The sequence below is a fragment of the Labrus bergylta genome, chromosome 18 (assembly GCF_963930695.1).
Source record: "Labrus bergylta chromosome 18, fLabBer1.1, whole genome shotgun sequence".
Lineage (NCBI taxonomy): Eukaryota > Metazoa > Chordata > Actinopteri > Labriformes > Labridae > Labrus > Labrus bergylta.
The window spans coordinates 27,116,630-27,128,657 of NC_089212.1; the positions used below are offsets into that span (position 1 = coordinate 27,116,630).

The window sequence follows — 12,028 nt, forward strand, 5'->3', positions numbered from 1 at the left end:
TTTGTCCATCTGAGAAAAGATTAAGAAATCATTCAATTTTGATTTACAAATGAAAATGAGGAACAGCTCTGAGATTAGACAGCGAGACATGACATCATTGAACTTTATATATTTGAATCTTAAATAAGCATCCTTGGTGATGGTTTTATCATCCAGCCAATCACAGTCGCCCGTCAGATCTTTGATTACAGGGTCAGGTTACTCACACCTGCCTCAGCATCTGAAACTGCAGTTCACTTTTCTCCTCTCTCTGATCCTCTGTCTTTCTCCGTGATCCAGTGATGGATGCTGACAGAGCTCCTGCCTCGCCTCGTCTGTGTGCGGTGACGGAGCATCTGATTATCTGGAGGCGTTTTTCCACAGTGTCTATTGGAGAGCCTGCAGAGCTCAATCCTCAGAAACAGGTCAAAGCGTCCCCGAGAGAAGAGGCTGTTTTATTTCTGGAGTGCTGCAGCTGCTTCCTGCATAGTGAACCTGCAGTACCACGGTCTACAGGTCACATGTTATCGTTCAACACATCATGTAACATTAGTGCCGGGAACCGGAAGCTGTTACGTTTGTGATCAGCTGCAGAGGATTTGTGGAGGTGGGGGGGTTTAGGACCTCCTGCTATTTGGAAGCATAAATCATCTTAGTAACTAAGCCGAGTGGGAACACGTGCAAGGCATGAATACTTCACCAGCAGCTTCAGGGCTTTTCTGCATGTTTCATTTGGTCTCAGCAGCCGATCTGTCACAGGAGTGCGAGGATGTGAGAGAGGTGTCACTGCCAGTTTAGGGTTAAGCCCCCTGTAGGAGGAGGGAAGCAACATAGAAGGTATGTGTAATGTCAAAGCTAGAGCTCCTCCTGTAGCTAATTAAATCCGACATCAACAACATGCTCCATGATTTCCACATCAAACAGAGATTTACAGTTCCAATAACCGACTTGGTAAAAGCTGTGTTAACTTGAGGAGACTTTTTTGAAATGCCCTGCTCTCTGTTGGAGCCTCAGGGTTCAGTTCTTCCTCTGGTGTTCTTTAAACATCACATGTTCATTACACAGTAATGTGGTCACATACGTATTTCATCCTGGACAACTATAAGAGGGTTTTTCAATAACTCATCCAGTTTAATCAACTTTAGCCTAAAGCTTAGCATGATTAGGAGCGTGGTGTTTCTGAGTGATAGGTGGAGAAAGTCACCTGTCACTGAACTTCACCTCTCCGACTGGTTTGTGTTGTTGGTGCTTTCTTGAGATTGTGACGGCCCTCCCGCCAGCAGGGCCTGCTATTGTGTTTCCCTTCTGTCTGTGTGTCTTGTGTCCCTGCAGGTTGCTGGTGGGCGGATTTCCGCCGCTCCTGGGCAGACGTGGCCAGTCTCCCACTATTAAGACTATTTAAGACCGGGTTGGTAACCTCACTGGGCTGGCATCCATCCTCAGTGTAGCACCATTGCCACATTGAATTGTTTGTTGTTTATTGTTGGACATTTGGACAATAAACCTTAAAACATTGTTTAAAAGCCGTACGTTCCTATATATTTTGTCAGGCCTTAAGAGCCGGGTCGTGACAAGATTAACTTTAAAAATATGTACAAATAAAATGATTTTCTAGGGACAACGGTTAGGGCACGCGCCCCATGTATTGAGGCTGTCGTCTCAAGCGGGCAGCCCGGGTTCGCATCCCGCCTGTGGCCTCCCTCCTCATGTTGCTCCCCACTCTCTCTCCCTGGTTTCCGACTCTATCCACTGTCCTGTCTCTCCATTAAAGGCCCAAAAGCCCAAAAATAAATCTTTAAAAAAATAAAAATAAAAGATTTTCTGTTTGGTTTGTTGCTCCGACTGGCTGTACAAGAAGTCTGTGCAGATTCTAATTTTCCATCCGTCTTTTCGTTACCTACGGGGCAGTGAGTTTGTTCAGCGTTTCAGACTTCAGTCCACAGGAGACAACATGGATGTTGGGATTCGATGGTGGACGATAGTGAAAAGAAGAGGAGTTATTAGGAGTGAAAGTTAAAAAAAGTAAAAATATAAAGGGAAGAGACTCATCAGAAATGACTTAGATGTTAGGAGGCCGTAAGACAATAAATAGAAGCAGCATTTTAAGTAAAGATGTAAAGGGGATGAAACCAATGGTTGCTGCGCTTAAATGGAAATACTGACTAACCCTAACCCAAGTATGTTGTTTATACAATCAAAAACGCACAGATTAACTAACCGTACTCCATAATTGATGAGTGAGGAAAGTTGTGGATATCATAAATGCTTAAGCAGCCCAAACTGGGAGGAGTTTGTTTTGAAGTTAAGGATAAGATATTTTAAAACTCCTCTCATGACAGAAAGTCTAGCCCCCTCTGCTGGAGAGGATAGGGACTGGTTGGGGACTTTTCTCAGTTTTTGTGATGAAGTGAAAAGAGAACAAAGACTTTGCATCTTGATAGACCATTACAGCCACGGTGGATAATTCTGTGAAATATGCTGTTCAAGAAGAACTTACTGAGGACTCTTCTGCTAATAGTCCATAAAATGATCACATGACCTGACTTAAGCCCCTCCCTCCTACCCGGGACAATCGGTGTCAACAGACATACACTGAGGGGGGATGTCAGGGACCACACTTCAACAGGAGTCCTTTGATTGAAGAAATTTAAATAAACCGAAGGTTTTTCTGTGTCTTTCCGCTGACAGCATCTGTAACCACACACTGGAACATGAAAGCTAGTGGATATTTCCAGGCACGACGGTAGCCCTCGGAGAAAAGTCTGAAATCCTGAACAGACCACTTCATGATATTCAGCGTCTTGGGAGCCTTTCAGCTGTGAAAACATTAAGCCGTTACATCCTGCAACACCATGGAGGAGCTACGATTGCGGCAGATAGTGATACTGCTCTGTGTTTAACAAGATCCCACATGATGCTAAGTGGCTGATCCATTATTCATTGCTTAAATCTGCTGCCATCAATAATGCAGAGACTGTCGTTAACTATCCACACACACAAAAAAGAAGTCTTGAAAATGATAAGAATAATGAGGGCATTCCAAAGTTGTCTCAGTTTCTTCACACAGGTCCACATTTGAAGGACCGCTGGGACAGCGCAGCAGAAAATGGGGCACATTTAACTCATTCTGGGCTGGATGTTTCTAAAGGAGGCCGGCGTGTTCTGCTCGTGATCAACTTTTACTGATCTCGTTTACATGTGTCGATAAATGAGTACCGGAGTGATGTACAGAGTGATATAAACAGTGGTTCTGATCCAGGTTTCTGTGTGTTCTACATGAGTCTGGTTCTGATCCAGGTTTCTGTGTGTTCATCATGAGTCTGGTTCTGATCCAGGTTTCTGTCTGTTCATCATGAGTCTGGTTCTGATCCTGGTTTCTGTGTGTTCTACATGAGTCTGGTTCTGATCCAGGTTTCTGTGTGTTCTACATGAGTCTGGTTCTGATCCAGGTTTCTGTGTGTTCATCATGAGTCTGGTTCTGATCCAGGTTTCTGTCTGTTCATCATGAGTCTGGTTCTGATCCAGGTTTCTTTCTGTTCATCATGAGTCTGGTTCTGATCCTGGTTTCTGTTCATCATGAGTCTGGTTCTGATCCAGGTTTCTGTCTGTTCATCATGAGTCTGGTTCTGATCCTGGTTTCTGTCTGTTCATCATGAGTCTGGTTCTGATCCTGGTTTCTGTTCATCATGAGTCTGGTTCTGATCCAGGTTTCTGTCTGTTCATCATGAGTCTGGTTCTGATCCTGGTTTCTGTCTGTTCATCATGAGTCTGGTTCTGATCCTGGTTTCTGTTCATCATGAGTCTGGTTCTGATCCTGGTTTCTGTCTGTTCATCATGAGTCTGGTTCTGATCCTGGTTTCTGTCTGTTCATCATGAGTCTGGTTCTGATCCTGGTTTCTGTTCATCATGAGTCTGGTTCTGATCCAGGTTTCTGTCTGTTCATCATGAGTCTGGTTCTGATCCAGGTTTCTGTCTGTTCATCATGAGTCTGGTTCTCGAGTCGAACCCGGTTTCTCTCGTGTGATGGTTGTTGCTTTTTATTTATTTTAGTGAGGTCTTAACAGACGGTTGACGAATCACACAGCCTTTTTAAAGTTGGTTATTTCAATCTTCAAATTGTTCATACGCCCTCATTGGAGGAGATCTCAGCAATGACCTTTTGCATCTCACAGGAACCAAGAGCGGCCATTTTGGGAAATTGTTGTTTTTTTAACTGTGCAAGGTTGTTTCTGTAATAGTCAAACCAATGCATGAGAATCTACAGTCAGGTTATCAAACATACTTGCATGTTTTTCACTGTTGAATTATGTGAGGAACAGCCTGAAGCTCTGAAATAAGCCCACCCTCAATCCACCCGCTCCAACCTCTCAGCCATCTGTTCCAGTCCTGCAGGCTTCAGATAACAGGTCACAAATCAGCAGGTGGAGCCAGAAACACGAGGACAGGAGGACCACTGGCTCCCGAATCTGGGATCCTGTTGATCTCTTTCTAAAAATAGTCATTTTTATAACCAACAAGATGAAACAGAAAAGGTCTGCAGCTCCTCAAGAAATGTGAGTGACATGATCGACCTCCTCCTGTCACACAGGACCAGATCCTACAGGACCAGATCCTACAGGTCCAGATCCTACAGGTCCAGATCACACAGGACCAGATCCTACAGGACCAGATCCTACAGGACCAGATCACACAGGACCAGATCACACAGGTCCAGATCACACAGGTCCAGATCACACAGGACCAGATCACACAGGTCCAGATCACACAGGTCCAGATCACACAGGACCAGATCACACAGGACCAGATCACACAGGTCCAGATCACACAGGACCAGGGTAGGGTTAGCCTACGGGTTAGCCTAACCCATATCCTGCAACTTTGTGAGTGCACTGTAACATGCCACAGGCAGTGGACAGGATTGTGTTCTTTGCTAAAAACTTGTAAAAACACTTTGAAAGATGTTATTTACAAGAACCTAAAGTTTGATTATTACATGGCCTAATGAGAAAGCCAATCAAATAAAATATTTCATTTTGTTTACAAGAGGCACATTTTATACAAAAAAAGGTTTGGTAAGTATAGTTGAAATTAAAACAAATACTATTAATGAATTTGTTGTTCTGTGTTTTATAGGTTGTTTGAGGAAAAATCTTTTAAAATCGTAAATCGGTGTAGTCTAAAAAAACATTTGGGGATTTTATTATAAGCCATATCGCCCAGCCCTACCTGCTCATGGTACCTACAGTCTCTAAATGTACTATAGGAGGTAGAGCCTTCGGTTATCAGGCTCCTCTCCTCTGGAATCATCTTCCTGATAGGGTACAGGAGACAGACACACTCTGTACTTTTCTTTTTGTTAAAACTTAGTTAGTCATGGTGCAGGTGTAGACCAGCTCCTATGCTGCTATAGGCTTAGACTACTGGAGGAAATGGCACCTTGAGCTCTCTCTCTCTCTCGCCCCTGAGCTGTCATGTCTTGAAGGGTCATTAGGATCGTTTTTGGGGATAACCTGCTGCTATGGGCGCCCCCCCTCCCCTCTCCTCGTCCCTATCTTTCTTCTTCATACTATCTCCCTGTATCCAATTTTTTAAACCGAGCTTAGTTCAGGCAGATTGCTGTTCGTCATGAGTCTGGTGTTGCCAGATTTCTGCTTCTTTTCCTCTCCACTGTAACTTGGCTAAATGTTGCTAAGTATGTTGCTAAGTGCTAACTCAGAAATTAGAGTTTCTGTTCGTCCTCCCTCACTTTATGGAGCTAGTTGTTCCTGCTGCAGAGAATCTGCAGCGCGTTCTGCTTTCATAATAATAATAACAACAATACTAATAATGATGATCATACATTTGTAACCTGTGAGTGAACACCTGCACACCTGAGGCTCATGATGAAAGTCATCAGTGATGCTGATGATGTGTGGTGCTGCAGATGAAACATAATATAGAGAAGGAGTCTGAGTGTAAGATGAGGACAGATAGGATCAGAGCAGCAGAGTGAACAGAATCTTAAACAGATCTGCCTCCTGTGTGTTTACCTTCTCTGCCTCATAACGCACACTGAATACTCCTCTCGCGATATTTCACATTGAAACATCCTCTCTGCATCAGAGCAAACCTTCAGTAAAGGCAGACTCAGGGCTGTAGATATAAACAATGGAACCAGTGCATACTGATGGTGTGGGGGAGGGCAGATTGCCCCCTCTATGTTCAGATGCTCTTCAACTCAACCAATAGAAACTTTTTTGATAGTGACAGATCCATTTGAGTCCAGAGAAAGACATGTTAAAAAAAGCATGGTGCCATTCACTATATAATGCTTGAGGAGACAGATCCATCTGTATCAATGTTTTCTGTTGTGTAAATAGTTAGTCAAAATGTATAACATAATGACAAACTGAATTGACAGAAACTAGAAAGAAACTACAGTGTATATATATTAAAACGATTAGATTAAATTGTTAATTTCCCCATTTTCTTAGTTATTTTCGTCATATCCGAAATGCAGTGATGGTTGCAGTGATGATTGCTGGGTAATATGTTGTCATGTGTTGTAGCTATAGTTACGGCCCAAATCTGAGGTGAGCCCAGTGCACATCTGTGAGCGGACAGAGCAGTTAGAAATGTCAAAAACAACAGGAGAGAAAGACACAGGAGGAGAAGGTAGCAAAGCTCCTTAAGACTCTTCTGGTCCACAGCTGACCCCCCCCTGCCCCTTCCTAGCAGCAACGCATGAGTCCGGCCTGTGCAGCCATGCAGCAGAGGAAGATCCAAACTATGACGTCAGAACATTAGACTAGATATCCATTTCAAGAGTTATACATGTGTTACAATCTAACAAGTTATTAGATTGGCTGATCCGGCCCTGCGCGCGCACACACACACACACACACACACACACACACACACACACACACACACACACACACACACACACACACACACACACACAGCGGTGTAATTTACCTTGTGTAGTTTCCACATCGCTCCCAAAGCCTTCACCTCGTGTGTTCCGTGTTTTCCTTCCTCCAGACACTGATAACACACCGGACTCTTACACTGCACACAGTACATGCTCAGGTTCTCCAGCTCATGCTCCGTGCATGTGGAGATCTTGCGGGGACTGGTTCGGCGGCTGATCCGGCCCTGCGCGGGCGGCACCAAGCGGTGCTTGGCGAGGGGCCCGCGGGGAGGATGGCAGCGCAGGCGGCAGGGGTCGCAGTAGAAGACGTCGCACTGCTCGCACATCACGGTGGCCTCCTTTGGACTCTTTTCACAGAGTTGACATTTGAGAGCGGCCGCTTTGCTTTGCTGGTACCGGTCAACCACCCCCTCCAACACCCTGTTCTTGGGGAATCCGCGGAGCCCCCTGTCGTCTAGGATGAGGCTGCGGTGACACTGCGGGCAGGTAATGCAGGAGTTGCGGGGGATCGGCGGTAAAGAGCCGGGCTGCGGTATTAGGTGTTGAGGGGGAGGCTGCTGGGGAACAGTCGGGGGGAAAACACGCACCCCGTTAGGTGACTTTTGGCAGGGGGTGGTAGGAGCGCTGACGAAGCCCCCATAGGAACCATATCCACTGTCTGCCTCACTGTACAAACTCATCTTATCCAGGTCCAGGTAGTCATAGTCAGAGACTCCGGACCCGGAGGCTCGGCTGCTCTGAGGGGATTCCGTGTCGGGGGTCTGCACCAGAATATTCCGAGCACACGCCAGGCAAATGTTGTGAGAGCACGGCAGGATGATGGGCTCGCGGTAAAATGAGCCGCACACCGGGCATTTTAACTCTTCCTCCATCTCATCCATGGCTGCTGTGCTGCGCGGAGAGATTCCTGCGTGACGTGACAACAAACAGAAGCTCCGTGTCGACGTTCCGCCTGCTGCGCTCTCTGCGCGTAAAGCGAGCGGACCGAGAGAAGCGAGCTCCCAGCAAAGACTGACGGGCAACCTTCACCAGAGGAGACATCCGCGGCCGAGCGCTGCACCAACAGGCAGACAGCATGAGCTCACACTGCCTTATGATTGGAGGAGCGGTGAATTCCAAACAGCTATTGGATAAGGGAGCTGTCAGTCAGGGGAGGACCCGTTAATGAGCTTTAGCTAATCACAGCTGAGGGTTCAGTGTGTGAGGCTCAGGGAGGATCAATTCGTTTTAATTCATTTCATTATAATCATATTTATTGCTGATGTCCAAATAAAACTGAAGTTTGTTTTGTAAAATATTTTTAATGTTTAAAATAAAAAACATGTTTTTTTATTTAACAGTATGAGAGGATGTTTTTTCAACTAATTCATTTACTGATGAAAATATCATCAGTTAATTTTGTTTGTCTTCATGAATTACGGATCCTGCTGTAAGCTGCTGGTCAATGATTGATTCAGTCATTGATTATTTTGTCTAAAATAAAAATATTGCTCCTTTAACACAAACAGAATCAGGACACAAAAGCAGTTAAAGTCTTCTTGTTTTTTAATATGATCTGAATCATGTTAAAGATACCCTAACACAGCTGCTGATTAGTTCAGCTGGTTAGAAAATAAAGAGACTTTAAAGAAGAGTCTGATATGGAAACATTTTGTTTGAAAGGGAAAAGCAACGACTCACGTGACTGATGTGGAGGTCGGTGTCTTGATATGTATTTTAGGTGAGATGAATGGATGATGATAAATATGGATGGATGGATTATGGATAACATAACAAGCACAGAACAAGACAACACAGATGTAACCAAATTACGGAATAAAAAATATATATATATATATATATATATATATATATATATATATATATATTTCAAAATAAAAATAATAAAAATAATAACATACATGGTTTGTAATAACATATATCATATCAGATACAATCTTATCTACTTAAATTACATGTCAAAGGGAAAAAACATGACTATGATGTATTTTTGAAGATAAAGTGTGGACACCCTTTCTGCAATAAGCCAACCAGATCAGTGGAAAGATAATCTATGAAGGGTTGCCAAATATTATAAAATAGGTTGTTATTGCCCTTTAATTTAGCACTGAGGTGTTCCATAGGAAGAACCTTAAATATTTCTCTGTACCACTGCATGACTGATGGGGGCTTCTCCTGAATCCACTGAAACAGAATACATCGCCTCGCTAGGAGCAGAAGTTTACCCATTAGAACGAGCTGTCCTGTTGATAGAGAGAACTGTTGCGTAGGTGAGTTCAGGAGAAACAATGCTGGCTCTAGTTTTATTGTTTTGTGAAAAATTAAGCCAAGCTCCTGGGCAACATTTTTCCAATACCTGGATATTAAGGGACATTGCCAAACACAGTGATAGTAAGTTCCTACTTCTTTTTTACACTTCACACAGAGGGCGGAGATCTGAGGACTCATTTTGTTTAAAAATTGTGGTGTTCGCTGAAGTCTATGTAATATTCTGTATTGACTCTCTTTGAGTCGATTACATGTAAAGATTTTTCTAGCTGAAACAAAGGTACCTGACCATGCCTCTGCACTAAGTTCAACCTCCAAGTCTCTTTCCCATAATTCCCTAGTTCTCTCAACCCTATCACAATTAATAGGATGAAATTTGTCATAAAAAAGTGAAATTAATTTTCTGTCGTTGAGAGCATTTAAACTAAAATTGAGAAGAAAACTTTCAATTGAGCTCAACAATGGTTGATCAGTGGGGATAATGAGATCTGATTGGACAAAGTGTCTAACTTGGAGAAAACCAAAGAAGTGGCTGTTTGGTATTCTGTATTTGGTCTTGAGTTGATTGAATTACATAAAATCACCATTTTGAAATAAATCAGCCACAAATCTTAGACCCTTTGAATACCAGTCATTGAAAATACTTTTCCCTATACCTGGAGAGAAGGCTTTATTTTGAGTCAGAGGTTGTAATGCTGATGAGAAACCACTTCGGCCAATGTGTTTAATAATATCTCTCCAGATTCTAAGTGTGCTAAACATGACAGCGTTGTTTTTAACATCTGCTGGCAGTTCGCCAGCATCAGTTGAGAGGAGACTGAAAGGAGAGAGAGGGGAACAGCACCATGAATCTGTTAGAGGCTCCCCTTGATGTAAAAAATGGTTTAGCCAGCGTGATATTATCCTGCCGTGGCAGGCCCAATTGTAATATAGAAAGTTAGGAAGTGCTTGACCCCCCCTGTCTACTGGCAACTGTAAGGTCTTCATCTTTAGCCTAGATTTCTTGCCATGCCATATAAACTTTGAAAGAGATCTTTCGATATCCACAATAACTCTTCTATTGATCTTAAGTGGCAGCATTTGCATTGGGTACAATATCCTGGGAAGTACATTCATCTTAACCAAGCTTATTCTACCCATCCATGACAGAGGAAGATCAAACCATCTATTGAGGTCATTTTTAACTGCTTTCAAAGTTGGAATGAAATTTAATTTATACAATTCTTTTATGTCTGCTGATACTCTAATCCCCAGATAGGTAAAGCCTGAAATTGACCATCTGAACGGAAAATTAACAAGGGTATCCGGGACACCAAAGTCTCCGAGAGGCAAGGCCTCTGATTTGTCATAATTAATTTTGTAACCTGAAACTTGGCCAAATTCACTTATAATCGATTCCAATACCAGTATGGAGCTCTCTGGATTAGTAATAAACAACAATATATCATCAGCATAGATCGAGATCCTGTATTCTGTGTCTCCCAATGTGACACCAGAAAAACAACGGTGGGTTCTAATGGCCTCTGCGAGAGGCTCAAGCGCAAGTGCGAATAAAAGCGGCGAAAGGGGACAGCCCTGGCGTGTGCCTCTATTCAGAGGGAACATCTCAGACACTGAACCAGAACTCTTGCAGACGGAGATCTATAAAGGAGCTTAACCCATGTAGTGAAACTAGAACCCAAACCAAACCTGTTAAGGATATCAAATAGATACTCCCACTCCACCCGATCAAAAGCTTTTTCTGCATCCAATGAAACAGCAAGAATCCTTTTTTTTGTATTTTGTGAAAATTGTATAACATTCAGTAGCCGACGGAGATTGGAGTGGGAGTACCTACCTTTTATAAACCCTGCCTAACCCTAACCCTAACCCTCCTCACAAATACATTTCTTTATAAAAATAGTGACATCTTCAGGAGGAAGCTGTATAAAAACCACATTAAAGTTATAATTCACATTTTCTTACTTCACTTAATTTAATTCAGACAAGTTCACAAAAAGAGCTCAAACATTATCATGAAAAAAAGAAACCAAAAAAACCCACATCCGACCAAAGGGTCGTCGTTTAGGGTCAGGAGTAAGCATCTTTTTGACAGGTGAACAGGTCGCTCTCCACTTACTGTTCCATTTCATCCTTTTTCTTCTTCTTCTTCTTCTTCTCTGGTTTAATGGTGGATCACAAACCAATGTGTAAAGGTGCATAGCGGAGTGTGTTACGTAGTATGACCCTTAGTTAGAAAAAACGTTTCAGATAACTAAGTGAACATTTTAATTATTATTTTTGTTTAAAGATTTATCTTTAGGCTTTTTGGGCCTTTAATGCAGAGAGAGGACAGTGGATAGAGTCAGAAACCAGAGAGAGAGAGGACAGTGGATAGAGTCTGAAACCAGAGAGAGAGAGGACAGTGGATAGAGTCAGAAACCAGAGAGAGAGAGAGGACAGTGGATAGAGTCAGAAACCAGAGAGAGAGAGAGAGGACAGTGGATAGAGTCAGAAACCAGAGAGAGAGAGAGAGCGGGGAATGACATGTGGAAAGGGGCCACGGGTGGAAGTGAATCCTGGGCCTACCGCTCGAGACGAGAGTCTCAACACATGGGACGCGCCCTAACCATTGCACCACCAGCGCGCCCCACATTTAGATTATTATCGTTTTATAAGGGACTTGTTTATTTTGAATGAATATACCAAAAATAGTGTGAGACGCCGTTTCCCGCCCATTCCTATTGGCTGGTCAGAGTCTTTAGAGAAAGTTATTTAACTGACTAACAGTAACAGATGAGACTGTGTGTTTAAACCAGGCTGTGCAGAAAGAAGCCGTGTAAATCTTCAGGATTGAGTTTGTTTGTAGGAAAGCTTCAGAGACAGAAT

The 12,028-nt window shown here is 43.2% G+C and overlaps 1 protein-coding gene across 4 annotated transcripts in view; it reads right to left on the bottom strand.

Moving 5' to 3' along the window:
* Nucleotides 1-8,321, bottom strand: part of trim9 (tripartite motif containing 9) — a 30,354-nt gene extending 22,033 nt beyond the window's left edge. For 2 of the 4 annotated variants that reach the window (XM_065947687.1, XM_065947684.1), the window contains exon 1: nt 6,937-8,321. In XM_065947687.1, the coding sequence (XP_065803759.1) occupies nt 6,937-7,773 (837 nt within the window). In that variant the 5' untranslated portion in view covers nt 7,774-8,321. The remainder of the gene's footprint in view (nt 1-6,936) is intronic. The other 2 variants (XM_065947688.1, XM_065947686.1) reach the window with 1 other exon arrangement.
* Between the last annotated feature and the right edge of the window lie 3,707 nt (nt 8,322-12,028).